This window comes from Monodelphis domestica, chromosome 4 (genome assembly GCF_027887165.1).
Source record: "Monodelphis domestica isolate mMonDom1 chromosome 4, mMonDom1.pri, whole genome shotgun sequence".
Lineage (NCBI taxonomy): Eukaryota > Metazoa > Chordata > Mammalia > Didelphimorphia > Didelphidae > Monodelphis > Monodelphis domestica.
In genome coordinates this window covers 315797554-315825528 of record NC_077230.1, presented here as the reverse complement: position 1 = coordinate 315825528, position 27975 = coordinate 315797554, and the positions used below count along the sequence as shown (strand labels likewise).

The window sequence follows — 27975 nt, the reverse complement described above, 5'->3', positions numbered from 1 at the left end:
CACTAATACTGTTGGTAGAGCTATAAATTAGACTAATGACTCTGGGTATCAATTCAGGATTACACAAGAAAAGTAACTAAACTGTCCATATGTTTTAACCTAGAGATGGAGTTGTTAAGCATACATACCACTTTGGGAGAAACAAAGTTTTATGTACCCTGAAATATTCATAGCGATATTCTGTGGTAGCAAAAACCAAGAAACAAAAACAGATGCCCATCAATTGGGAAATGGCTGAAAAAAAACTATGGCATATGACTATAATGGAATATTATTATGCAGTAAGAAATGGTGGCATGAGGAGTCCAGAAAATCCTGGGAATTTTATATGAATGGATGCAGAATAAAAAGCAGACTCAAAAGGCCAATATACACAATTGCTGAAAACAATGTAAAGAACTAATTAGTAAAAGGAAGTCAAGACTCTGAGTAAGTGAAAAATCAATGATAGTTCCTGAAAATAGATAATGAAACATAGCTTCATCTTTGTGGAAGAAAATGAGAGGATTACTAGAGCAGAACATTGAATATACGGTCAGATGTAGTCACTGTATTGTGAGTCTGCTTATCTGTTTTTCTTAGAAGAGAAAGGTTCAATTTTGGGGTCAGGAGGAAGGGACTTTTTTCAGAAATGGCTAAGACAAAAGGCATCAATAAAATATGCTTTTAAAAATTACATATCCTTGAAGTATAGATTTGAATTGTGAGTAATATTGGGTGAATAGGTCCTAATACTACCTCAGACACTCCCCTTTACAGACAACTGCTGTATTACCTTGGGCAAGTCACTTAATATCTTATATTTAATACCCCACACTATATCTTTTCTCCTCCTATGGTTAATTATTATAATTGATATATGTAATTAGTTTACAAACTGGGTCTAAATCTTTCTAAAATCATAGTTGCAGTTAGCTACAGAAAGGGTAATGCCTTGCTTTATAATCACATCCTTTTATTTAAAATGAGAATAATGCAGATCTTGGAGGCTATTGCCAATGCTAAGAGCATTCCCCTTCCTTAATGAATTCAGTGCCTAACTCACAGTTTTCCCCCACATTCCCACTCCTTCCCTCATTCTAGAGATTGCAATACTAGTCTAGAGGATACTTTATTGGAAATTTTAAAAAATCTCTGGATCATAACTCTGTGTTGACAATCCAATTTTTAATTGTGGCCAATTAAAAGCTGGAGATTTTACCACACCCAGTTTGTGACAAGTTCCTATATAGATGTACAACACTATGTTTGATAGGTTCTTGAGATCTAATTAGCATTAACACAGCAGAAGGCACAGAAGATGTTAAGAAACATGCAGTGGTGCTTGATAGCAAGGGTTTTGGAACATTTGCTATGAAATCCTAAAAAATTCAGTGCAAAGTTGACTATCATACCACTTAGGTCAAAGCAACTTTTCTTGTCCACCATACTCCGGGGAACCTATAGTGGCATAAATCTTCAAAGGATCAAACAGCACCTGGCTAAGTCAAGGTTGCTCTCATATGCTATCATCAGGACAGCTGTACTCTCCATTCCCAATGAACCCACTCCTTTTGCATGGGTTTCAGCTTCCCTAGATAACTACACAGACCTGAAGGGTTTATTCCTCTAACAGAAGCTCTTAATATATTTAGTTGCTATAATATTCTAACATACCAAGCTCTCTCCTCCTACTATGGTTAATATTCTATTATTACCCTTGATACCTTTTACACAGTGTAAGAATTGAATCTAACTCTTCCTAAGAATTTTAACTGCAGTTGCTTATCTAAAGGATCACATGTGATCACTTGGTTTATGATCAATAACACAAAAGCAATATAAACAATTTTCCTTTCAACTTCTACCCTGCCCTAATTCTAGAGGACATGTTAATACTATAATCAAACATCCTTGCTCCCTAATTCTTCAGTCTACTCAGTTCTTATGATCCACTATGTCGGTTACACACAAAAATGATCATTTCCTTGATCTCACCATCATGCACAAATGCTCTACTTCCACACTCATAAACTCTGAAATTCCTTCATCTGAGCATATTTTATGATTCTTTATGCCTAAAATTATGCTCTATTTCTTGCAAGGTCAAATACAGAATCTTGACATTCAAAGATCTTCATAACCTAGCCCCACCTCCTACATTTTCAAAATTCTTGCATATTATTCCCCACAATTTCTCTTCAGTTCAGTGACTCTGGCCTCCTTACTCTTCTATGAACAAAACACTCCATCTCTGTAAGAAATAAAAATAACTGGATCATCATTCTGAGTTGAAGATCTAACTTTAATTGTGGTCAAAATTTTAATTGTGGAAAATTAGAGCTGGAGTCACCATGCCCATCCTGTGGCAAAGATTTCCTTTAGATGTGTAACAGTCTGTTTTATAGGCTTTAGACAATTAACATACGTGATTAATAAAGCCAAATGTACCAAGTATGTTACTAAAATTTAGGAAATATTTGCTACGTGTTTTAATAAATTCCAATAAAAAGATTTAAGAGAAGCAGTCCCCATTTGCTCTTGTCCTTCTGGTGATTTGTTTGGATATCAGAAAGATCAATGCTTCTGTTAAATGTCACAATCTTGAGAGTGTATGGCTCATGGAATGGTGCTTGCAAGCAGCATTCATCATTGCAGTGTGAAAATAACAAAAACAGAAAATATGGGAGTGTATCTGATCAGGTTATAATTTTCAGTCATCTCTACTTGATACTACAAATAATATATTGAATTTTAGAGGAAACTTAAAGATAAACCAAAGGCACTTCTCTGAGCTATAAACTGAGGAACCTAAAGTGAATATAAATCCTTCACAAAAGCAAATACCATATCATCCTTCTAATAAATTCCTAATTTCTATGACTGACTCAATGATGGTTGCTGTTATCTTTAAGAGGAATCAGAATGCAGTCAATTTGTGAACTTAACATTCCAAGTTGATAACAGAAGCTCTTAATTTTATTGGTAGCTATAAAATAGCCTAATACTCCACACCATATCTATCTTTTCTACTACTATGGTTAATATTGTATTGTTATAATTAACATCTTATATGCAGTTATACTGATATAAAAGTAATGAAGGCAATTTCTTTTTCATCTCTCAGCTCTAGGCATTTTCTCTGGCTGCCTCCCATGCCTGAAGTGTTCTGCCTTCTGGTTTCCCTGATTCCTTTAAGTCCTATGAATATCCCATCTTCCACTGGGAGTCTTTCAAAATCCTTTTAAATTCTAGTGCCTCCCCCTCTGTTAATTATTTCCTGTTTATCCTATATATAACTTGCTTGTTTGCTTGCTGTATCCCCCATTAGATTGAGTTACATGAGGGCAGAGACTGTCTTTTGCCTCTTTTTGTTTCCTCAGAGCTTAGCACATACAATGCCTGGCACACGGGTGCTTAAAAATTGTTTAATGACTGATTGACTACCAATGGTTTTCCACCCTTAAGTTCTTTCTCAGGCCATCAACCCTGCACTGTCTACACACTTCTACTTTTCCTATCCTGATCCTTTGGTGAACCAGTTCAACTTTATACTATCCTCTAAATCTTGAATTCCTTATTCTTTTATCCTGTCACACATATCTTGCCAAACTCCAACCTTGGATTGTCCCCCACCATGCACCTTTTTTACTACTATTCATATCCAACCTAGCCAAGCTGGAGAAAATCAAGAAACTGGGCAAATTGAGTACACAACACATTTTCCATCTAATTTTGGCTGGTCTCTCATTTAAACAAGACAATCCTTCTATTCCTCTTAATTGATTTGCTATCCTAGTCTCCACAATAACAATTCCAAACCTTTTCTTCTCAAGTATGCCATGATACATCCTTCCCCAACTCTCCTACTTTGACTTATCTCATATTCCATTTTCAAAAATAGAGGCCTTTCATACAGAACTCCCTCTTCTTCTCCATTCCCCAATCTCCATTCATACACCCTTCTTCTATTGTTACTTCCTTTTCTCCTTAATAAATTCTCCTTGCCAAAACCAACTCTTCCACATGTACCCTGGATCCCATGCCCCCCAATCTTCTGTAGAAGATTGCCCACACTATAATCTCCCACTTTCTCTAATCTTCAAATTCTCATCTGCTGGCATCTTGATGCCTACAAACATACCCATGTCTCCCCCCATCCTTAAAACCCATCACTTGATTCAACCATATCCTTTCCTTCTTGGCTAAACCCCTTGAGAAAGCTGCCTACTGTAATAATGGATCATTTGAATGATAAATGATAACTAAAGATCAGGGCTTCTCCCTTCCTTTCCTTCCTTCCTCCCCCCCCCCCCTTTAATAGCTTCTTCTGTTGGTTCTAAATCAACTCAGTGTGAGTGTTAAGATGTCTCAAATAAAATACTCTTTCTCTTCTCTAAAATTAAGTAAGGGGTTTATTGGGGAAGGAGGGGAAGATAGGGAAATGGAAGGAAAGAGGGTTTGGGGTTTCTCTAATACTAGAATATTTCCTAGATTGAAGGATGGTGGAATATAGTTCAGATTGGGAAAATGAATGAACAGGTCTGGAAGTTCTGTCACTATATCACAGCAGAGAAATCAGAGAGAGATGGACTTTTGTCCTTTCTGTCATCAAGCCAAGAGACTTCTCCTTTCTGTCTTCAAGGCTAAAGAGACACCTTCTTCCTTCTGTCTCAAAAGCAAAGAGACCTCAGATGCCTTTCTGTCTCAAAAACCCAAAAAGACTCCTCTACTTTCTGTCTCCAAAGCAAAGAGACCCCAGACTTCAGTTGGTCAGATCTTTTTCCCAACAGTCTCTCCTGATCACATTCCAAATAGAATGTTCTCGTTTGAAATGACAGGTCAGTAGTCCCAGCTACTCCCAGCTCCACTGCAAACCATTCCCAATTTCTCACTTCCACACTACACAAGGTTCCCCCACTTTCCCTCCTCACTTTCTTCTGAAACGTCTGCAGTACAGCTTCCAATCTCATCATTCCACTGAAACTGTCCTCTACAAAGTTATCAATGATCTCTTAATAGTTAAATCTGATGGATTTTTCTTAATCTTCCCTCAACTTCTCTGTATTGTTTGATACTATTAATCACTTTCTCCTAGATACTCTTTCCTCTCTAGGTTTTCATGACTCTGCTCTTTGTTCTCCTCCTATACATCTGAGCACTCCTTCCCAATTTCCTTGGCTAGATCTTCATCCTGGTCATGCCCACTAATTGTGGGTGTCACCCAAGATTGTCCTGGGTCTTCTTTCCTTTTCCCTCCATACAATTTCACTTGATGAACTCATCAGCTTCCATGGATTCAATGATCACATCTAATCACATAATTCTTAGATCAATACATCCAGACATGGTCTTTCTCCTTAGTTTCATTCCTGCATCAACCAATTGCCTTTTGGACATCTCAATGTGGACATATCACAGGCCAAACAAAATTGAACATGCCCCAAACAAAATTGATCTTGCTTCACAAACCCTTTGCTCTTCCCAAATTTCCTATTACTATTAAAAAATACACCAGGAGTATAACAAGGATGCTCATTGCCAATATTATTCAATATTTTTTAGAAATGCTAGCAATAGCAAGAAAAAAAGAAAAAGAAATGAAGGGATTCAGAATGAGCAAAGAGGTAATACAAACTATCTCTTTTTGAAAACAAAATGATAGTATGAATAGAAAATTCTAGATATTCAACTAACAAGTCAGTTGAAAAAATATATGAACAAAGTAGCAGGATGTAAAATAAGCCCACATAAAATTATCATCATTTCTATATATCACTAACAAAGTCCTACAAGAAGAGATAGTAAGAGATACACCATTTAAAATAATCATGAGAAACAGATCTAGAGATGGGAGGTCCTGGGTTCAAATCTGGCCTCAGACACTTTATAGATGTGTGACCCTGAATAAGTCACTTAACTCCCAATGCCTAACCCAGGAGTCCCTAAACTATGGCCCATAGGCCACATTTGAGCCCCTGAGGCCATGTATCTGGCCCCTACTGCACTTCCAGAAGGGGCACCTCTTTCATTGGTGGTCAGTGAGAGGAGCACTGTATGTGGTGGCACCACAAAGCACAGTAGTGCTCATGTACAATACTACTTCCAGTGACATAATCTTTTGTGTGGTGCCTTGGAACAAGGAACTATGTATACTGCTGCCCAGTTAGGGTTAGGGTTAGGTTTTTATAGTCCATCCCTCCAAATGTCTGAGGGACAGTGAAATGGCCCCCTATGTAAAAAGTTTGGGGACCTCTGGCCTGCCCCTTCAATTCTTCTGCTTTGGAACCAATATGTTTCATTATCCATGCTCACAGCTAGTGTCATTTTCAACTCCTCTCACTCCATATAGCTAATCAGTTGCCAAATTCTGTCATTTCTACCTTCTCAAAGTCTTGCACACATCTCCTTTTCCACTCACAGACACTATCCTAGTTCCCTTATTATTACTCACCTGGACCATTATCATTTCCTTTTTTTAAAAAACTCTTACTCAATACAACGTATTGGTTCTAAGGCAGAAGAGTGGTAAGGACTAGGTAAGTGACTTTCCCAGGATCACACAGATAGGAAGTGTCTGAGACCATGCTTGAACCCAGGACTTCTTGTCTCCAGGCCTAGCTCTCTATCCACTGAGCCATCTAGCTGCCCTCTAGTCTAATGGCTCTCCCTGTCTCAAGTCTCTATTTCATTCCATTCTCCATTCCTACTTTATTTTCTTCATAAGGTTTCTATTATATGTGTGATGTGATGTCTATCATGACGTGAGTAATATGGAAATATGCATTGCATGAAAGCACTGGTATTACCTATATCAGACTACTTACCACCTTGGGGAGGGAGAAAATCTGAACCCTAAAATGTTAGAAAATAATTGTCAAAGCACTTGAGGATGGTGAGGAGGTAGCAGAGGACAGAACTTGTTAAATGTATTTCAGCATCTCAAGGTCTGTCCTGTAGAATTAGGTTAGAACCATTCTGCTTGGCCCCAGAGGAGAGATAGGAAGAATTTGTAGAGATATATTTGGGCTTGTTGTGTGGTGAGATTTTCTAGCTATCTGATACTTCTAGCTATATAGAATGTGCTCCTGAGACACTAGATTTCTCTTCCTGTGTTATATGTTAGTGCAGTAAATGTATATTTTTTCCAGATTTTTATGGTAGTAAATAACCAGCACTTTAGAATAATAGCACATTCCATATTTAACCCCATTTCTGACTAGCTACATGAGTGCATGCAGGACGAGAAGGAGATCAAAGTAGGAAAAAGAGATCCACAAAAGGACAAAGTCAGAGAAGTCAAAGAAAGAGAGTTACAACAATGTGGTGTAGTATGAGATGGGCCAGAAAGTACAGCATCAGAATGCAATAAAAGTCAGCAGTCCAAAGATCTACTGATCACTGGTGACTTTTGAGAATGGTATCAGGAGATGGGGAGGACGAAAACAGATTCTTTTAAGGTGTAGAGTGAGTGTGTGGTGCTGTGGAAGCAAGGAAAAATAGCAAAACTTTGGAGAAAATTCCTTTTTTGGAGAACTTTGACAATGAAGGAAAGGAAATAGAACAGTGGTTGTTATTTTATTAAGGATACAGGGGATCTGAACAGGCTTCTTAACAAAGAAAAAAAAATCCAGTGGAAGTGGGATAGAAGAATTTACTAAATAGGGGGTGGGAAGATGATGCTTAAAATAAGACAGACAGATCTATATAAACATAGAGAACATTGCATGTTCTAGCTTCTTTAGCAATATTGTAAGGCTAAAATGAATACTCCAAGTGTTTAAGTTTATAGGATTTAATAACAACAAAGTGAGAGAGAAAAGGGGTTCCTTCAGCTGAGTGAGCAGAGCAACGAGCCAGAGACCCAGAAGCCTGCTGTGTTTGCACCAAAGTAAAAAGCCCTGCAGAGATGGTTTCAGTAAATTTATAAATAAACCCAGGCCAGGACACAAGACAAAGGAAATCTGGGAAGACTAAAGAATGCTGGAAAATGAAGTTCCCAGGATACAAATTTTTAAAACACAACATTCGAGTCACATATACACATATGGCTAAATGTACATATATATGTATATTGTGCACATTACCAGAATGCAGTGACATATCTGGCAAAGGGGAAAAAAATTATGCTGTTAGTGCAGTAAACTTTTTTTTCCAGATTATTTTAATGATAAAAAATAATATGACAAAGAATCTTGTTTAACAGAATCAAACCAACCCTTTGGAATAGTAGCCCATGCCATATTTAACCACATTTCTGACCAGCTACAGGAATATCTTGTTCTAGTACACTTTGCTTTAGTCTATTGTGCAGATGTATTTTTTTTCCCACAAAAATGAAGGTTAATGGCAAGCCTGCATTAAGCAAGTCTTATCAGCACCATTTTTTCCAATGGCATATACTCACCTTGTTCTGTTTCACATTTTGGGGAATCTTATAATATTCCAAACTTTTAAAAGTATTATATTTATCATGGTGATCTGTGATCAGTTGATGTTACTGTTGTAAATATTTTGGGGTGTCACAACCTTTACCCATATAAGTGAGCAAACTAAACAGATAAATATTGTGTCTTTTGACTGCTCCACCAACTGGAAGTTCCCAGTTTCTCTCCCTTTCCTTAGGCCTCCCTATTCCTTGAGGCACAATAATATTGAAACTAGGCCTATTAATAATCTTACAAAGGCCATTAAGTATTCAAGTGAAAGAAAGAGTGAATCAATGTGGCAACCTTAACTGTTGTCATATTTTAAGAAAATGCTGGTAGCCATCACCATCGAGGCAAGACCCTCTACTAGCAAGAAGGTTATGATTTGCTGAAGACTCAGATGATAGCTTTTTTAAAAAAGAAAGTTTTTTAATTAAGATATGTATATTGGATTTTTTTAGACATAATACTCTTACACACTTAATAGACTATACTGTAAACATAATTTCTATCCACTCTGAGAAACCCCAAAATTCATGTGACTTGATTTTTTGAAATATTTGCTTGTATTGCAGTGTCTAGAACTGAACCCACAATGCTTGTATAAGGTGGAGGAAATTTTTGGTACAAGGGAGGAAAGGAGAAAGGAAGAAAGTGAGAAAGGGAGGGAGGGAGAGAGGGAGGGAGAAAGGAAGGGAGGAAGGGAGGAAGGGAGAGAGGGAGGGAGAAAGGAAGGGAGGGAGGAAGGGAGAAAGGGAGAAAGGGAGGAAGGGAGGAAGGGAGGAAGGGAGGAAGGGAGGAAGGGAGGAAGGGAGGAAGGGAGGAAGGGAGGAAGGGAGGAAGCAAGGGAGGAAGGGAGGAAGGGAGGAAGGGAGGAAGGGAGGAAGGGAGGAAGGGAGGAAGGGAGGAAGGGAGGAAGGGAGGAAGGGAGGAAGGGAGGAAGGGAGGAAGGAAGGGAGGAAGGAAGGAAGGAAGGAAGGAAATGAGACAGAAAAACTCAAATAATATATTCATGTATTAAGGAAATAATTTAATGATAGAAATACCAGAGTCTTGAAACACAGTATTTGAAGTTATATTCCTATAGAAATAAAACAGATGTTAAGTGGTACCAATTATACTCCAAAGTCAAACATGAATTCATTAAATAGATTCAATCAAAGTTCTGTTCTGACTTGGTTAGCTTACAGCTCCACCCATTGCACTTCAAATGATTCTTGTTGAATCATGTAGTATGTTGAAAAGGCATGTGCTTTGCAGAAAAGCTAGGCTGAGGGCAGGGCTAACATGGGGAAATTAGAATAGGCACATGGGGTAGGCCTTTGTGGACATGATTCTTTTGAGAGAGGAGAAGATAGGATTTTGAGCATGCTGTTTCCTTTTGTACCTCAAGTCAAGACTAATAATTTTGAGAAATGCCAAAATATTCACTTAGAGAAGAAGTTCTTAACCTTTTGTGTGTGTTGTGTTTCCTGGACCCCTTTCGCAATCTAGTGAAGCCTTCTCTTCTCAGATTCAGAAAGTAGATCTAATTTAATGCTCTAATCTAAGGAAGTATTAGAGAAAATGCTAAATTTTGGCTAGAAGTTAATGAAAATTAAAATGTAATTTTTTTCCCCATCCAAGTTCATGGACCCTAATGTCTATTCATAAGGGTAACAGATCCCAGTTGAGGAAGCCCTGACTTAAATGGAAGCTAAGACCAGTCAGCCTGCAGCCTCTCAAATATTTTGAGCCCTACCCTAGAGAATCATCACCAAAATGAACAGCAGCTTGTGTAACTTCAGTAAAATCACTACTTTTCTTATACCCTTGTTTCTAATTAGTTCTAGAATTGGAGGGGTGGAGATAGCTCCATAAATATTATTAAAATGAAAGAAATCAACATTTTTAAGGCAGCATTTTCAAATCTGATGATAGAGTTAATTATTTTAGGGGAGATTTCAACATTGATTAAAAAAAGGAAAAAATCTTTTGGGGAGGGGTCATAATAAAGATTTATGAATCTCAGCATGGAAACATCCCAAAGTGTCCAAGTAAGTACAGACTACATGATTGCTATCATCTTTGGTTTTATCTTCAAATATTGGTTGATAAGTCACTTATGAGGGAGTAACATCTTCAGGCAATCTCTCTACCAACCCAATTCTATGTACACAATGAATGTGTTTTAAAAAAATTAGTTATCACAATGCCCATTGGGTGAAGGACAAAATATAGCTATTAACAAGTAACCAGGTCCTTTAAGATATTCTTTAAGATAAAATGACTATAATTTTGCATGTGTATGTGTGTGTGTGAGACAAAGTAATGAGTTTTTTCTTATGAGTTACAGAAATCAGTTTTATAATTTTCTATTCATATCACATACATATTAAAAATCAGAAATCATTAAGCACCATTTCTAAAACTCAGACATTCACTGAAACATATTTCAGAAGGATCAAACAACCTAAAAAATTAAATGGCAATATGTGGACCTTTATGTGAACTTCAGGATGTGTTACCATTGACATTACTCACTACAGAGAAATAACTCCCTATGCAGTGCTATTTTGTGTGATATGAGCACTGAATTTCCCATACCAGCATCAGTTGATGATTACAAGAGCACAAGGGGACTTATTGTGTTTCTAGATTTACAAAGTAGATGTCTTCTACCTTCCCCTCTTCCATGGTTGGAGACCACAGAAAAATAAACCAAAGAATGACATCAAGGAGATTACTCATTGGTACCCTAGACTCTGCCACTTTAAAATTCAGACAGCTGGACATGGTGAGTAAAAACCAGAGGTCCAAGAGCTATCTCTTCAGGGTAGCCCTCCTGTATGGCCCTTACTCAACTCAACCCAACCATGGAAACATGAGGAGTTTTATGAGGAGGGGATCTAAGAGAAGTGAAGGGAACACCAATGATATTGTCATTGGCTTTGGGACAATTTGGTCTATTAGACTAAATTTACCAGCATAACATCAGAGAGGAAATGTGTCCCACTTTAAAAAAATAACTGCTGGAGCTATGCCAGAAAAAAACTATCTTTTTTTAAAATCCTTACCTTCCATCTTAAAATCAATATTGTATACTGGCTCCAAGGCAGAAGAGCGGTAAGGGCTTGGCAATGGAGTTTAAGTGACTTGCCCAGGGTCACAAAACTAGGAAGTATTTGATGTCAGATTTGAACCCCTGCCCTCGGTCTCTAGTCCTGGTTCTCAATTTACTGAGCCACCTAGCTTTCTGACCTAGTAAGACTATCTTAAGGGCTTTTCTGGGAAAACATTGGCTCAGAAATTTGTCCACTATCAGAAATGTGAAAATCATGCCAATCTGAAAACCAATCTGCAAGATTTTTTATTATATTCTGGAGCAGAGATATCTTAGTTTCTAAGCACCAGAGATAAAGGAAATTTTATTTTACAAATTGACTGCCTAGGACATCTTAATAGGTACTTAAAAAAAAAAAGAAAGCATAAATTTAAAGTGTGTTATTTAAACAATTGTTTATCACTTCTTTGGATCCACTTTCAGTGCTTTATTAACACATGGCCACCCCTAGGTTTTTTCTGGTTAAGTTTAAGTAAAAGACTAGAAACCAAACTACATGCTTCACTTCAAGTCTTTCCACTATCCACACTTCAAAGATAAGGCCAAGGGAGATGCAAAGAGCCTCCATGGACACATCCAAAGCCATTTTCAAGACAGGTTCTCTGGGGAAGAGTTTAAGCTCACTGGGTATATTCCGAGTTAGGAGAAAAGATAGAACTCTATCTCTCATAAAAACACTAGCAGAAACTAGTGTGTGTAAATTTTAGGTTCTTTGGGAAAATGGAAGGCTGGGGAGAGAAAGGGAGAAGTCCTATGAAATTAGAACATTTTCATGTTGGTCTTCATACTCAGTAAAACCCTGAGATGAACAGCAGCAGTTTTTCAATCCAGTACCACCGAGATACATTAGTAGGTTTCAAATTGGCTCATCATCAACTTCCTACTATATTCATATGCCAAAAACAGAGCCCCATTGGCAGGGAAAGCTCGGATCAAAGTAGGCTTCAGTCCAGAATACAAGGCCCCTATCCCTACAAGATAAACAAACAGAAGATCATTTGACATTTTAATGAATATGAAAGTCTATAAGGGCAAGCTGTTGAAGTAAAAATCATGGTTAAAAAAATGAGATAGCAAACTGAACCTATACTTTCAGTGATATGAGAAACATCCTGGATAAAGGAACATCCTCTCAACAGGTCAGCACTTTTTCTAGTATATGGTCTTAGAGACCTGTCCAGGGCACTAAAAGGCTACGTGACATATCCAAGGTTACATTGGCAGTATATGTCAGAGGTTAGACTTGAACCAGGATCTTTCTGGTTTCGATATTAACTATCCATTGTTCCATGCCCTTTCTCTGCTAAAATATACCTACAAATTAAATAAAACAACAGTTACAGGTACAGTCAATAGTTTCCTCCAACCATGCTAACAGAAATTATAGACAACTTTATTACAACCTTGAAGACAAACTATGATACCAATTCTCATGTAACAAGCCAGATGGGCAATGATGGAAAGAGTGTAATGAAAAACATTCAGAACTGACATTGAGTGATTGCTACAACTGATGTGCATAGGGACCTTGCAGAATGAAAAATCATTCTAGTACTTTTAAGTAACCTGTTTGGGCCAGTCAATACTCAAATTCCAAATGCTATCTTTCTCTTGTTCATTTGAAATTAGAACACAAAAATCCAAATGAATTGCCAAGAGATAATAGGCAAAAAGGATGTGTATCAGAAGGATGAGTGTTGGCCTCCTGAACTCACAAGGAGAATACGCAAGTTTGTTTTTTAATTCTTTCAACCTCACAAGGATTTAATGTCCACATAAAAATGTTAATAATCCTGAAAATAAATCCTGAAAATGTCATTCACGCTTTATGTCCTAAATCACAATGTACTCCCTTGAGCATTCTTTTCCCAGTCTATCAAGTACTGAGGAAGAGTTCAGAAAAAGCTTATTATATGAGATAGTATCTGATATATAGTTTTTTATTACTACTTTCTTGACAGGCATTTATGCTATGTGTTAGAGGCAGGGATGGGAGTTGGGAAAGAGATATTAGGACCTGGATACCTGCCTTGTCCTCTTGTAGCCTCTCTCAGAGCCCAAATTATTCTGACTGAAGTTACCCTGGTCCTCCCTAATTCTCTCTCTCTCTCAAAAACATTCATTTGGTCCCCTCTCTCCAAACTGTCTGTATACCCAATCTTTCCAAGCTCCTACTTTATCCAGGCTCTATGGATATAACATGAATATTTTTGTGGGTGGCAAATACTGAAGCTTTTTCCTTCAGCATTCCCTTACCCCCCCAGGCTAGCTTCTCAATCTCGAAGGACTAAATTATCAGCTCTGGGACTAAATCCTGACTTCTTCCTGGGGCCCAGGAATTGCAAACATCTGCTTCCCATCCCCAGCATCAGGCTCTCAGCTGAAATTTCTTTTCTCAAGATGACCCCTAGTCCCAACTGTTGCCCTTGATGCACAGGTTTCCTTCAATATTAGACATTTGTATGTGGCTAGTTAAGGAAAAGTGATGGTCATCAAGCATGTTTGTTCACTGTCATTTTTAAGGGGCTTGGCACTGATTATCTCTCAAAAATATGTGCAAGAAACTGTCTAGATGATAATGTTGATGTGCCAAAGCCCTCTAATCTACTCAAGTATAGAGAAAACTGAGGCTAACAGACTGCAATGCCAGATTTAGAATTGCAATTAGTAAACAAATGGAGATAACAAAGAGGAAATGTAGCAAGAATGACCGAGTGTGGCAATAGCTACAATGCTAGTAATCATTTGTGTCTATAAACTCATCAACAAGCATTTATTAAGCACCTACGATGTGTTAAACATTGTGCTAGGTGCTGGAAATACAAAAACAAAAATATAACAATTCATGCCCTCAAGGAGCTGATAGGTCAAGATTAAGAGATAAAGGGTGGGGCAGTGTGAATTCACCCATTCAAATTCTTTTCCCTCAGCCAAAACATTTTTTAAAAATCTTAAATTTAAAAAGGAAGCTTTTAAGTCATGCTATGACAAGCTTTGCATTCAATTTCTACATTAGCAGACTCACCTTCATTTTTTAAAACACTCGCAAATGTCCCAATGAAGCCAGCCTGTTTTCCAGACATGGAAAGAACTTGGATTCTTGATTTGATACAGTCCACCGGATACACAGCAATCCAGAGGCAGATTCCTCCAAAGCCACCACTTAACATCAGAGGGATGGGCCCTAAAGAGGAAAGGCAGAAAAACATCATTTTACCAGAAATACAGGGCAAATAATATCATCTCAACACCTGAGAAAGATCATAAATGAGAGTTTCTCAAGAAGAAAATGTTATGCTAAAGAATGCAATCCCAATAGGGAATTCTCAAGGCGGGAGGAGCCTCCTTCCTTGTCACTCACAGCCAGAAACAGAAATTATTCCTAGTTTCTAGACCCTTGGATTTCCTTGTCTCTTTCAGGACATGTAACCCCAAATTCATTTGAAGGTTCTTGTTCTACACGGGTTCTTCATCAAAGCCTTATAACAGAACTACTTTGACAAAGAGACTTTGGCTTTGTGTATGGAAATCTAGATAATATGACCAAGTCTTCCCAAAAATGTCTGATGGAAAATAAAACTTTAATTTATTACTGCCTCCCCTAAGTCCTATAATTTATCCTTTTTTTTTTCCACAAAGGATTTAATCTTTTGATTAAAAGATAACAATCTTGTAAGTTTAAGAAGGGTTAGTCTACAGTGTAGACTCTACACTGTCCATAATAACAACAATATTGTAATGAAAATCAACTGTGAAAGATTTGGCTATTTGGGTTTATGTTTTGGGGTTTGGGTTTTATAAGTTTACTCACTTACAAAAATGAACAATATGGAATTATGCTTTGCATAATGAGACATGTATAACCCAGATCAAATTGCCTGCCGGCACTGGGAAGAGGAGGGGAAGGGAAGAAGAGAGATAAATTCAGTTGTATAGCTTAGGAAAACTTGTGTGGCAAATTGTATTATATGTAACTGGTAAAAAATAAATAAAAGGGGGTAGCTGGGTGGCTCAGTGGATTTAGAGCCAGGCCTAGAGACAGGAGATCCTAGGTTGAAATCTAGTCTCAGACACTCCCCAGCTGTGTGACTCTGGGCAAATCACTTAACCCCCATCGCCTAGTCCTTACCACTCTTCTGCATTGGAACCAGTGTAGTATTAATTCCCAGACAGAAAATAAGGGTTTCAAAAAATAAGATTAAATAAAAACAAATAAATAAATAAATAAAAGCCTTGGCTACTCTCATCAATACAATGAACCACGTTTAAAAAAAAAAAAAGCTCTTACCTTCCTTCTTAAAATCAATACTATTTATCTGTTCTCAGGCAGAAGAGCATTAAGGGATAGGTGATGGGAGTTAAGTGTCCCAGGGTCACACAGCTAGGAAGTGTCTGAGACCAGATTTGAACTAAGGACCCCCCATCTCTGGGCCTGACTCTCAGTCCACAGAGCCACCACCAGCTGCTCCTGAACCACAACATTTTTAAAGGACTCATGATGAAAAATTCTATCTACTTCTAGAGAAAAAACTGATGAGGTATGAGTACAGATTGAGGCATAATTTCTTTCACTTTTTTTTCTCTGTCCCCCCCTACATACAACATGCCTAATGTAGAATTATATTTTGTATGACTTCATATGTAAATGGGCATCATATTTCTTGCCTTTTCAATGAATGGTGGATGAGACGAAGGGAGGGAGAGATTTTGGAACTGAAAAAAAGTTTAAATAAATAGATGGAACTTGACCAAAAACAAACAAAAAGAAGACCTTAAAAGAGATACGAAAAGACCTAATCCTTTGTTCCCTAGAAAAAATAAGTGCCTAGTCAAGCATCCATATATATGAGTAATTATATTAAACTGGAAGAAGACTTGGGTCCTTTACTGTACCCATCAATATCTCTCGTATTAGCTAGGATTTTTTTATAACTGAGTATTGAAGTTTCTCACAGGTTTATTTTTCTACCATACAGAAATACTATGCAAATATTTTTTCCATTTCTCCTCTTCCTCAAATAGACCTCCTCCCCCCAAGAAAATCCTAACTGAGTTAATGAGGAAATGTTATGCTGAGGAAGTCAACTTGGAATGCATCTTTCAAACCTCTACCAAGCAATTTTGTTGGGACAAAATTAAAAACATCTGACCATACACTGTCTCTGCCCCAAACCACCACACCATATCTCATAGATGCCTGCGCCATGTTGAGGGTAAAACACAATTTTGGTGACCACACTGGCATAAATCAAGGCACATACCTAACTCATCTTTTGATTTCCCTGATGCAAAAAATGATCGGCCCAGCTCATATCCACCAAAGAAGAAGAAATATCCAGGTACTTCTCTAAGTAAAGTGCTGGAGAGTCCATGGTAGAAACCCAGGGGGCCATCCTTTCGAAGAATGCCCTTTACAACAGACCACACTGTACTGGGAGAAGAGACAACATAAATACACATTAGCTTACAAATAAAGAAAAAATAAGACAATGATTCTGAAACCACCCATTACCAATTTTGGCTATAGATTCTGGATGCTTCCTAGCAATAAGGAAGCTGGTCTTGTATCAGTCTTCCCAAAAATGTCTCCTGGAAAATAAAGTTTTAATTTATTACTGCCTCCCCCAAGTCCTATAGTGTATCCCTTTTCCACAAAGGATTTAATCCACAAAAGATAACCAATCATTATCTCTGAATAAATTCCTTTCCCAAAACCTAGAAAGGATTCAGGAAGCCAGTTCTGGAGGTGACCTTCTACTAGCTTTCTGGAATACAGTGATTGCTCATAGGGCAGAGAAAAAAAGGAAACTTGGCTTTCAAACACAGAGCTCTTTCCCTGTGCAATTCTGATTACACTTCCCTGATCTCTAATCTCTAGCTAGAATTTTGAGAGCTCCTGGACTTTTCCTGGCCCTTGATGCTAGCCTGGCTTCCTAAATTCAAAGATCTGAAAATTGGGTTTCAACCTTAATGACCTATCTATCCCCTTACCTAACCAGTAGAATAATCTGTTTGGTTATTCTTCTGATGCATTTCTTTCTTAGCCCCCACTTTCCCCTAATCTCCTTCCAGGCAGCCTTCTTCCATATACTCTAGGTAACAAGAGTATATTTTCTTGGATTTATTGACAAAGAAAGGGTAGCTAGGTGGCAAAGTGGATAGAGTGCCTCAGACACTTGCTAGCTGTGTGACCCTGGGTAAATAACTCAACTCTATTGGCCTCAGTATCCTCAGCTATAAAATGAGCTGAAGAAGGCAATGGTAAAACGCTCTAGTATCTTTGCCAAGAAAATCCCAAATGAATTCATGAAGAGTTGGACACAACTTTTATGAATGAACAACAATGAAACTGACAAAGAGGAAAGAGAATATATGACAGCAATTCTCTTATCAGTATAACATAATTAAATCTGCTCAGTCCCAGAGGAGGTGGCCCTAAATTCCTTAGAACAATAGTGTCGCACTCCCACTTTAGAAAATCACAAATTAACATTGTCTATTTCATATCATATTTTTTATTTATTTTGTCAAACATTTTCCAATTTTATTTTAATCTGGCTCTGGCTCCACCAGTTGCCACCCCTGCCATAGGTTTTCCTGATCTTAAATAACCTGGATGCCTTGATTTTTCCTCCTGACCTATCCAGGAGTAAAAGACCAGAGATTTGAAGTTGGAAGCAATCTTAAAGGTCATTGAGCCCAACCCTTTTGTTTTATCAGCTGAGACCCAGAAGTTAAATAACTTGCCCAAAGTCACAGGAGCACTAAGGAGCAGAAGCCAGGTCTTCTGATTCCAAATCCCATAAACTCTCCAACTATCCCACTGGGCTTTTTAGCATTTGCTTCTCTTATAACACCAGACAGAAATAGCTTTTCCTTTAGAACAGAAACAAGATGAATCTAGTATACATATAACCTTGATATTTTTTGACCAAACTTTCCTTTTTCCAATTCCAGATTTGTTTTCAGCCCACCAGGATAACAAGACAGGGCTTGTGGTATTACATAATTACCTAGCTATCTAAATATATAACTTCACCTCTCCACTCCCATCTTTCTCTTCCTTCCCACTGAGGTAAACAGGGTTAAGTGGCTTGCCCAAACTCACATTGCTGAGTATCTGAGGGCAGATTTGAACTCATGAAGCTAAGTCTTCTTTGACTCCAGGCCCCTCTATGCCAAATTTATATTTTACACTTTTGTATCAGTGTTCATTAGGCCACTGATCTACATTCATTGTGAGGAGTCTTGTTTTGGCTTGGCTTTAGTTTGGTTTTGGATTGAGGGCTGGAGAGAGGCCATTATCTAAATGCTAAATAATAGTTCACCTCTCACTTCACTTACTGGCAAAAGATGGGACTCAAACTCAAGTCCCTTCAGGACCTGGGGGCCCCAAGATAATTAACATAACTTAGGTCTGATGTCTTCCTTTGGAGAAGTTCGAAGTGTTTAAGCAGACATTACATCATTTGCCAGATCCCTCCAGTATCACAAGGAAGTCAAAATCAGTTGTTATAAAGTTATAAAGGACAACTATAATAAGAGACTTAGAAGACTTGCCCAATGATTCTGGAGACTAATGGCAAAGATAAAATAACAACTAGCCCCAGTGCTATATAATCTCTCATGTTTGGGACATTTGTCTTCTGAGATACAAAGGATTTTAATTCCTGTCCCTCAACATTCATTTTTTGTGGCGAGGAGGTGGTATAGTATTTGGCATTTCATATAAGTGGTTAAAATAGGTTACTCTTATAAACAAATTATTTCAACTACTTTTTAAGAAAAACAATCCTTACTTTCTGTCTTAGAATCAAGACTGAATATCTGTTCCAAGGCAGAAGAGTAGAAAAGGGATAGGCAAGTGGAGTTAAGGGACTTGCCCAGGGTCACACAGCTAGGAAGTGTCTAAGGTCTTATTTGACCCCAAGACCTCCTGTCTCCAGACCTCTTTTTCTATCCACTGAACCTCCTAGCTGCTCCTAAATTGTTTAAAAAAAATAATTTGAAATTAAAATAATTTAAAGAAATTCCTTTTTTTTTTGCCTTTTGTCTCTTATAGGAGTCATCCTCATTAACACATTCTATCACACCTTAAATATCTTTCTTTAAAAACATCTTAAATTCTTGAGAATTTATAAGCTTTTTTTTTTAAACACTTAACTTCTGTCTTAGAGTCAATACTGTGTATTGGCTCCGAGGCAGAAGAGTGGTAAGGGCTAGGCAATGGGGGTCAAGTGACTTGCCCAGGGTCACACAGCTGGGAAGTGTCTGAGGCCAGATTTGAACCTAGGACCTCCCATCTCTAGGCCTGACTTTCAATCCACTGAGCCACCCAGCTGCCCCCATAAGCTTTTTCAAGCATCAGGCAGATTAGATTTCCTAAAGGGTACAGAAAATAAGGTTGTTTCTACAAATCTCAACGAGAGAAATCTGGTTCTCTCTAAAGAAATTGATGTATTTTAGAATGGGCAAATTACGATAAAGTAGACTTAAAATTCAGTCCTTTATTAAATATATTTGCAGCAAACTCCAGAGATTTTCATCCTCCCTTCCCCTTGGCATACAATATCAGCACAGAGTCCAACATACAAGACCCACCAAGGTGACAGGAGAGCACCATGGATTCCCACTAATGGCACTTACTTCTGGCCTTCTGCTATCTTCCCTGATGTCTGCATTTCATACATGGTCTGTAGGCGACACTTCACCAGTTCCGTGGGGCATAGTACCAAGGCAGCAAAAGCAGAAGCAAAAGATCCAGCAGCTGCATTCTGTACATCACTGAACAAGAATACAACAGAACATCAATCAACGTATTTCCCCACATGCCTTTATTAAATGCCCACTATTTGCAGATGACAGAATGGCACAGGTGGTTAGAGAGTTCTTTAGATTTAGTCAGGAAAATTTAGATTCAATTCCTCAAATCTGACTTCCCAACTGTGTGACCCTGGACAAGTCACTTAACCTCCATTGCTTAGCCCTTACCACTCTTCTGCCTTGGAACCAATACCCAGTATTGATTCCTAGACAGAAGGTAAGAGTTTAAAAAAAATAAATTTTAAAAAAATTGGAGGTTTTGGGAGGAACCAGATAATGAGAAGATTGTGCCCCATGCTCCCAGGTTACTTCCAGTGTGAGAAGTAGTCTGGTGTTAAGTGAGTTTCTAAGGGGAAGAAGTTTCTATGGCCTGATGGACAAGTCATCAGTTCATGTGAGGAAGAAGAATTTCTTTTGTGGAAATGTTGTCCTTCCACCCCTCTGCTCTTGGTCCTTCCCTCCTAAATCTTTTATGTTCATTCTTCTTATCATCAATATATATTCTGGGATGTATATTATGTCTCTTAGAGAGTAAGGGGGTTGTTTAGGATGGGGACTGTTCCTTTTTTGCCTTTGTTTGCCCAGCTTAGCATTAGTATTAGTAGGTACTGAATAAATGCTTGTTAAGTGATCATATTTTAGATCTTGTCCCTGTATAACCTCATATAAGTCACTGAAACTTCTCTGAGCTTCCATTTGCTCCTCTGTAAGATGAGGGGATTGGACTAGAGGACCTCCTAGGCCTCCTCTGGCTTTCTCAACTCCAACATTGCTACCACCCTAGAGCAGACTCTCATTATTTCATGCCTTAATTACTGTAACAGCTTGCTGGTAGATCTGCCTGTCTCTAGATTTTCCCTACTCTGTCTTCCATTTAACTGCTAAAATAATTTTCCTAAAGTAAAGATCTGATCATGACACCTTTTACTCAATAAACTCCTGTGGCTCCCTATTGCCTCCAAGAACAAAAAAATTCTGTTTAGCATTCAAAATCTTTCATAATCTAGACCCTCTCCTACCCCTCCAGCCTTCTGCAAATTTATTCCCAAGTCTTCAGTCTAGTGACCCTGGCCTCTTGGCTGTTCTACAAATAAGACCCTCCATCTCTTAACTCTGGGCACTTTCTCTCACTTTCCATGCCTGGAACACTCTCCCTCTTCTGTTCCAACTCTTCACATCCCTGGCTTCTTTTAAGTTTCAGCTAAAATCCCCACCTTTTACAGGAAGCCTTCTCCAACCTCTCTTGAATCCATTGCTTTTTTCCTCTTTTAATTATTTCCTATTTGTCCTGTATATAGCTTACTTTGTATATATTTGTTTGCATGTTGTCTCCTCCATTAGATTGTAAGTTCCCTAAGGGCAGGGGACTGTCTTTTGCCTCTTTTTGGATCTCCAGTGCCTAGCACAGTGCCTATTGCTTAATAAATGCTTACTGATTGATTGATACCTGACTCCAGGCCCAATACACTATCCACTGCACTCCATAGCTGCCCCTAGCAGAGTATATTGCAAATAGAGATAATATAGGGAGATTTCATAGATATTGAGAACCCTTGTCATTATTTAGTTGTGGTTCAGTCATGTCCAACTCTTCCTAAGCACATTTGGGGTTTTCTTGGCAAAAATGCTACAATGGGAGGGAGCTGGGTAGCTCAGTTAATTGAGAGCCACGCCTGTAGATGGATAGCATTTTTCATCATGAGTCCTTTGAACTGTCATGGATCCCACAAATTTTGGTACATTGTCTCATTATTGTCTTTCTCTTTAGTGAAATTATTGATTGCTTCTTTGATTTGTTCTTTGACCTACTTATTCTTAAGGATTAAGTTTTTCTGCTTCAGATTAATTTTTAATCTGTTTCAATTACCTTTTATTGAATGTAATTTTATTGTTGGTAGAATTGTGACCTTATCCAACCATTCTAGAGGGCAATTTGGAACTAAATCCAAAGGGCTATAAAACTGTGCATACCCTTTTGATCTAGTAATACCACTACCAGGTCTATATCCCAAAGAGATTTTTTTAAAAAGGACCTTCTTATACAAAAATATTTATAGCAGTTATTTTTGTGGAGGCAAAGAATTTGAAATTAATGGGATGTTCATCAATTGGGGAATGGCTGAAAAAACTGTGGTATATGATGGTGATAGAATTCTATAAGAAATGATGAACAGTATGATTTCAAAAAAAGCTAGGAAGACCTACATGAACTCTTGCAGAGTGAAATAAGCAGAACCAGAAGGAAAACAATGTATATAGTAACAGCAATATTATGGGATGGTCTGCTATGAAAAAATGTAATTATTTTTAGCAATCCATGACAATTCTAAAGACTTATGACAAAAAATACCATCTACCTCCAGAGGAAGAACTTTTGGAGTCAGAAGGCAGATCAAAGCATACTATTTGTCACTTTAGTATGGCTTTGTTTATTATTTCTTAGTATTTCATTGAGTTAGGAAGCTTTTACTTATCCAATTGTAATTTTTTAAGGAATTCTTTTGTTCAGTAATTTTTGTCTTTTATTTACCAAGTTGTTAATTTTGTTAAGTTTCTTGCATTGCTTTAATTTCTTTTCCCAATTTTCCCTTGGTCACTCTTATTTGGTTTAATTTTTCTTCTCTTTTAAAAACTACTTTCTTTATCTCTTCAAGGAATTCTTGTTGGGCTTGTCTCCAAGCTGCATTTTTTTTTTTGAGGATGTGCTTATAGATGCTGCCAAAGCATCGTCTTCCTCTGAGTTTGCATCTTGAGTTGCCCATCACCATAGAAGTTTTTATGGCCAGATTTTGTTGTTGTTTGCTCATTTTTCCAGCTTATTTCCTGACTTGGAAATGTATATTAGAGTTAAACATCATTCACTATCTGTCCTGAGCTTCTTTTATGTCCTTTTGTAGCATTCACAGATCAGTGGAGGGTCCTATATGTTTTCAGTGTTTCCAATCTGATGTGATCTGAGGAGAGGTCTCCTTACTGCCCTCCTGATCTATATTCTAGTTCTTACCCAGGTAGGGCCCTTATTTCCTCCTAACTCCTTTCTCTACCGTGAAACTAATTGTCAAAACTGAGTAATGGGTGACAGAGCTGCCAGAGTATACCCATTCTTGGCCCCAGTTCTAGTAGAGAAGTCTTATAGAATCTCTTTCTGACCAAGTATTTAGTGCCCTTGCCATCTCTGAACACTGGGCCACTCCCTATTGATGTTGCCATCACCACAGTCAAAGGTTGCCACCATCACAGGTACCACTTCTGACCCCCAAGGCTCTTTGCCAGCCCCTGACCTCTCTTTCTATTATCTTGGGCTGTCCTAAGCTGGAAAAAATCACCCACTATGACTTTTAATTGATTTTCTTACACAGAATTCAGTGCAGAGAGCATATTCTAAAAACTCAGCAAAATGCTGCTTTCACACTGTCATCTTAACTCTGCTTCTCACAAACTTTTTTATATCACAGTGTTACATTCATGTTCCATAATTTGTTTAGCCATTCCCCAGTTAATAGGCATCTACTTGACTTCCAATCCTTCACAATCATGAAAAGTACTGCCATAAATATTTTGGAGTATATGGGAATTTTCTTATTAGCGAATTCCTTAGGATTTTATAGTGTAAAAAATACTTGATTTGACTGATTGATCCATGATTTTTCCACAGTTTATTGTAATCTATCCCTAGTTTATTTCCAATCAATATTACTCAGTTTAGTTTGATTACATGTGATTATTCAATATAGTTATATTCATATGTAATCAATCAAGTTTGCTATTGATCCATATTATACTCACATCAAGGTAAAAGGATTCTTTATTAGATCAGAATTTTTATGCCATAAGAAGCATGTTTAAGACTATATATCAAGAACCATGAGTATACTTGCTTAATCACAAAAATGTCCAAGCTAGAGGACCCATGTGGCCTGATGAGTAAATGCCAACTTAAAGAAGAGGGTCATCCTGACCTCCAGACCTCTGCCCTCTATTATTTTCCCCTCACCATCTTGGGGAGATAAGCATCCCATCTTAGGACTCCTTACTTAGTCAGTGATAGGTGTAATCCTAATCATCCTGTTATCAGAGATGACCTTTACCTTACCTTTGGGTAGAGATCTACCTGCTTGTTACCTCAGGACAATGATAATTTGTATTCTGTGCTATACCACACAAACTGTCTAGGAACTGAAGGTTATGAGATCTGTGCTATGGAACAAAGGAGCATCTCAGATCATGAGGAAGATCTGAGGTCCCATTCATTAAAAAGTGCCAGGTCCCTTTAATAAATGGCTATTGGCTCAAAGTTTTGCCTCAGTAGTTTTTATTGCAGATTGGACAGATTTTTTTTCATGACAATAGTTGCCCAATAAATGAGGAGGCTGAAACTCCAGAGATCAATTAGCTTAACTAAGGTCACATGGCTAGTTAGGGGCAGAGATAGGACACAAACCCAGGTCTTCTGAGCCCTAATTATTAGATTAACACCAGTGAGAATGCACTTGTACATATGTGTAAACACACACTCACTCACAAGTACACATGTAAATATAAGCACACACAGGCACATGTACACAACCTAGAACAGTGAATCAGGGCTGGGAATTTTCTGACAAGCCAAACTGGCAAGCAACAAATTTCCCAAGTTACCCTAATGTTCTTAGCAGAATTAGGAGAAAGTCAGTAGTCTGGAAAGGCATCCCCAAGTTCTTAGCACTGATAATAACAGTCACTCACACCCAAGTGATCCAGTCTACTGACTACAAAGGGAAATTAATTCAGATAATTAGTGGCCCTGGGTGGTAAGATTGCTAATGTTAACTGAGAGTTCAGCAAGTCTTGTTCTTTGACTTCTAAGTGGAGAGTGCAAGGAGACACTGCCAAGTGAGTGCATTCCAGACAATTGGCAATGAGAAGGATTTCCTTTTATTAAGGAGAACACATTGCTCAGAACAAGTTTCCTTTGGGATTTTACTTTTAAATTCTTAAAAGACAAACACACAAATGTTTGCATGTATAATATATCTATGGACCCATAAGTAAAGAGACATGCATTGTATTATTCTTTCAAACTCTGTTGCTGAGAACCCAGTTCATGCTTCCTCTTACTTCCCTCACAAAGCAAAAGCCTTTGCTTTCCTAATTCTTCTAACATCCAAACTTTAAACTTTTCCATTCTCTCTTCATGACAGGTATGCCTTTTCTCTGGGCCTCCCAGGCTGTCAAGTGACTGGGATCTATCAGTGAAGGTCATTAAAAAGTGATTGCCTAGCTTTAGAGATCAAAGATAAGAGTTTATATAGATAACTTTGGGGCATTATTATGCAATACTCTCAGAGGAAGCTTTTAGAAGGAGACCAGAGCTGGATTTTTAGAGATAATGGTATAATAAAGGGAGGAAGCATGTGGGGACAGCTGGAGATGGAAAGGAGCTAGGGACTGATTTAATTTGTCAAGATCTTGGTGAAGTTAGGCTAGTAGTAGGGATTGGTAGTAAATGGGCTTCTCAGGAGCTCATTTCTCTGTCCTTCTCCCCCTACAGCACTAGTTTAGTCACCTATCCATGTATGTGCTTATCTGACACTTCTCAGTTGACCAGGAATAAGGTGTCTGATGGAAATCCAAGGAAGCAGAGAATGCTGACCAGATTACTTCAGAATCAATGTGAACTTTGGATGTCTAATACTTTCATCATCCTGTATAAGCACCCAGGGTGCACAAGTCTCATTTTATGGCTGTAATATAAGGGGTTGGGTATGGTATAAATTTCACAAGCTTATCTTGTCTAAAATATACATGTGTGTATGGGTGCATGCATATACATACACACTCGTGTATGCATGCACATCCTCTCCAAATCTTTATCCATTTATCACAGCTAAAAGTCTAACTAGATAATACTATCTACTAGAGAACTTACTTCCAATATGCATACTCCTTTTGCTTTTATTCTCTTTCTCCTTCCATTTCTCTGATTCCAGGACAAACACACAAAAAGATACCACCACTCTCTAGCAAAGAACTGGAGACTGATTTTGTCTGCCCCATACCAGATTCATGGAAGAGTAAAAGAGAAATAAGGGAATCTGATTATGACAGTTTTACTAGCCAGCCCTATGCTCCTCCTAACTAAGTCTCACAGAGGGTTCTTTTTATACTGGGCATAGTCACAAGATCAAATGAAGTCAGTATGAAGAACTGTTTTTTCCCCATCCTGGAACATTCAAGGTATGAAGCTACATTCAAAAGTAGACCATAGAGGGGGCAGCTGGTATCTCAGTGGATCGAGAGTCAGGCCTAGAGATGGGAGGTCCTAGGTTCAAATCTGACCTCAGACATTTCCCAACTGTGTGACCCTGGGCAAGTCACTTGACCCCCATTGCCTAGCCCTTACCACTCTTCTGCCTTGGAACCAATACACAATATTGATTCCAAGACAGAAGGTAAGGGTTTTTTTTAAAAAAGTAGGTCATAGGAAAAGAGCAATTCTCATCTCTCCATGGCTGCCAGGGATAGACTGGCAAGTGGGAGGTAAAACTCTTTCACAATCTCCTCTTAACCTGCCCTCCTTGTCCCTGACCTCAAACATGATCATGTCAGCATGAAGGGAACAAGCTTCTAGCTGTCCTCAGCAGAGGACATTATCTGTTTCTCAAGGGGGGAGACGAGATAGACATTTGCAAACTTTTCCCTTACTACAATATTACAAATATTCCTACTGCCCCTACAATTAAACATTAACCAGGTATATTTCATATTGCCCCGAAGTTACTATTAAATCAGTTAACCTACATAAAGTACTTTGTAAACCTTAAAGCACAATATAAATTCTGGTTACTATTATCAGTCAAAATAATTACCAACCAAATATGTACTAGTATATAAATGTGAGCTATTTATGAATATATCATTTTATCATTAATAAACTTAGGCAACTGATCTTAACTGAAAGAGAAAAAAACTGTAGCAGGGCAAAGGATTTAGGTTCAATGGAACTCACCCTAGATTTGAAGTCAGAGGACTAGGGTCTGAATCTTGGCTTTGCTATTCCCTAGTTATGTGGGCAAGTCACTATTAACATCTGTATCTTTGTTTATAAAATGAACGGGTTTAAGATGCCACCTAAAGTCCCTTCTAACTATTCCTATCATCCTATCATGTTATAATAGCAATTATATTTATGTTTTGTAAATTATGCAAATGTTACATAGATAATTGTTAATAATAAAGAGAGGCTTTAGGAGATAGAAGACTAGTCTTATATTTAGGAATATGTGGATTCAAGTCCTGTTTCTGATAAACTAACTGTGTGATCCTGGCAAATTGCTAGGTCCTTAACTCCTAACTCACTCATCCTACAAAGCTAATCTGTTGCTAAATCTTGTCATTTCTTCTTTTTCAGTGTTTCTCTTAGAAATCCTGTTCTCTTCACTCAAATAACCTCAGTCTTAATCCAAGTCCTAATCACCTCTTGCCTGGACTATTATAATAGTATTCCTCATTGGTCTTTAGGTCTCCAGGCTCTCTCCACTCTAAACTCTCTTTCTTTCTGCTGCCAAGGCGATTTTTTCCTGAAGTTTACATATGACATCATCTCCCTACTCAAGACTTCCAGTTTACCTCTTCCCTATTCCCTATTACCGCTGGAATTAA

At 38.0% G+C, this 27975-nt stretch overlaps 1 protein-coding gene across 2 annotated transcripts in view; it reads right to left on the bottom strand.

Moving 5' to 3' along the window:
- Positions 1–9413: 9413 nt before the first annotated feature.
- SLC25A15 (solute carrier family 25 member 15) overlaps positions 9414–27975 on the bottom strand; it is a 32288-nt gene continuing 13726 nt past the window's right edge. For both annotated transcript variants that reach the window (XM_007495379.3, XM_001378082.5), the window contains exons 4-7: positions 20158–20295; positions 16773–16942; positions 14537–14695; positions 9414–12482 (exon numbers count right to left, since the gene is read on the bottom strand). In XM_007495379.3, the coding sequence (XP_007495441.1) occupies positions 12358–12482; positions 14537–14695; positions 16773–16942; positions 20158–20295 (592 nt within the window). In that variant the 3' untranslated portion in view covers positions 9414–12357. The remainder of the gene's footprint in view (positions 12483–14536; positions 14696–16772; positions 16943–20157; positions 20296–27975) is intronic.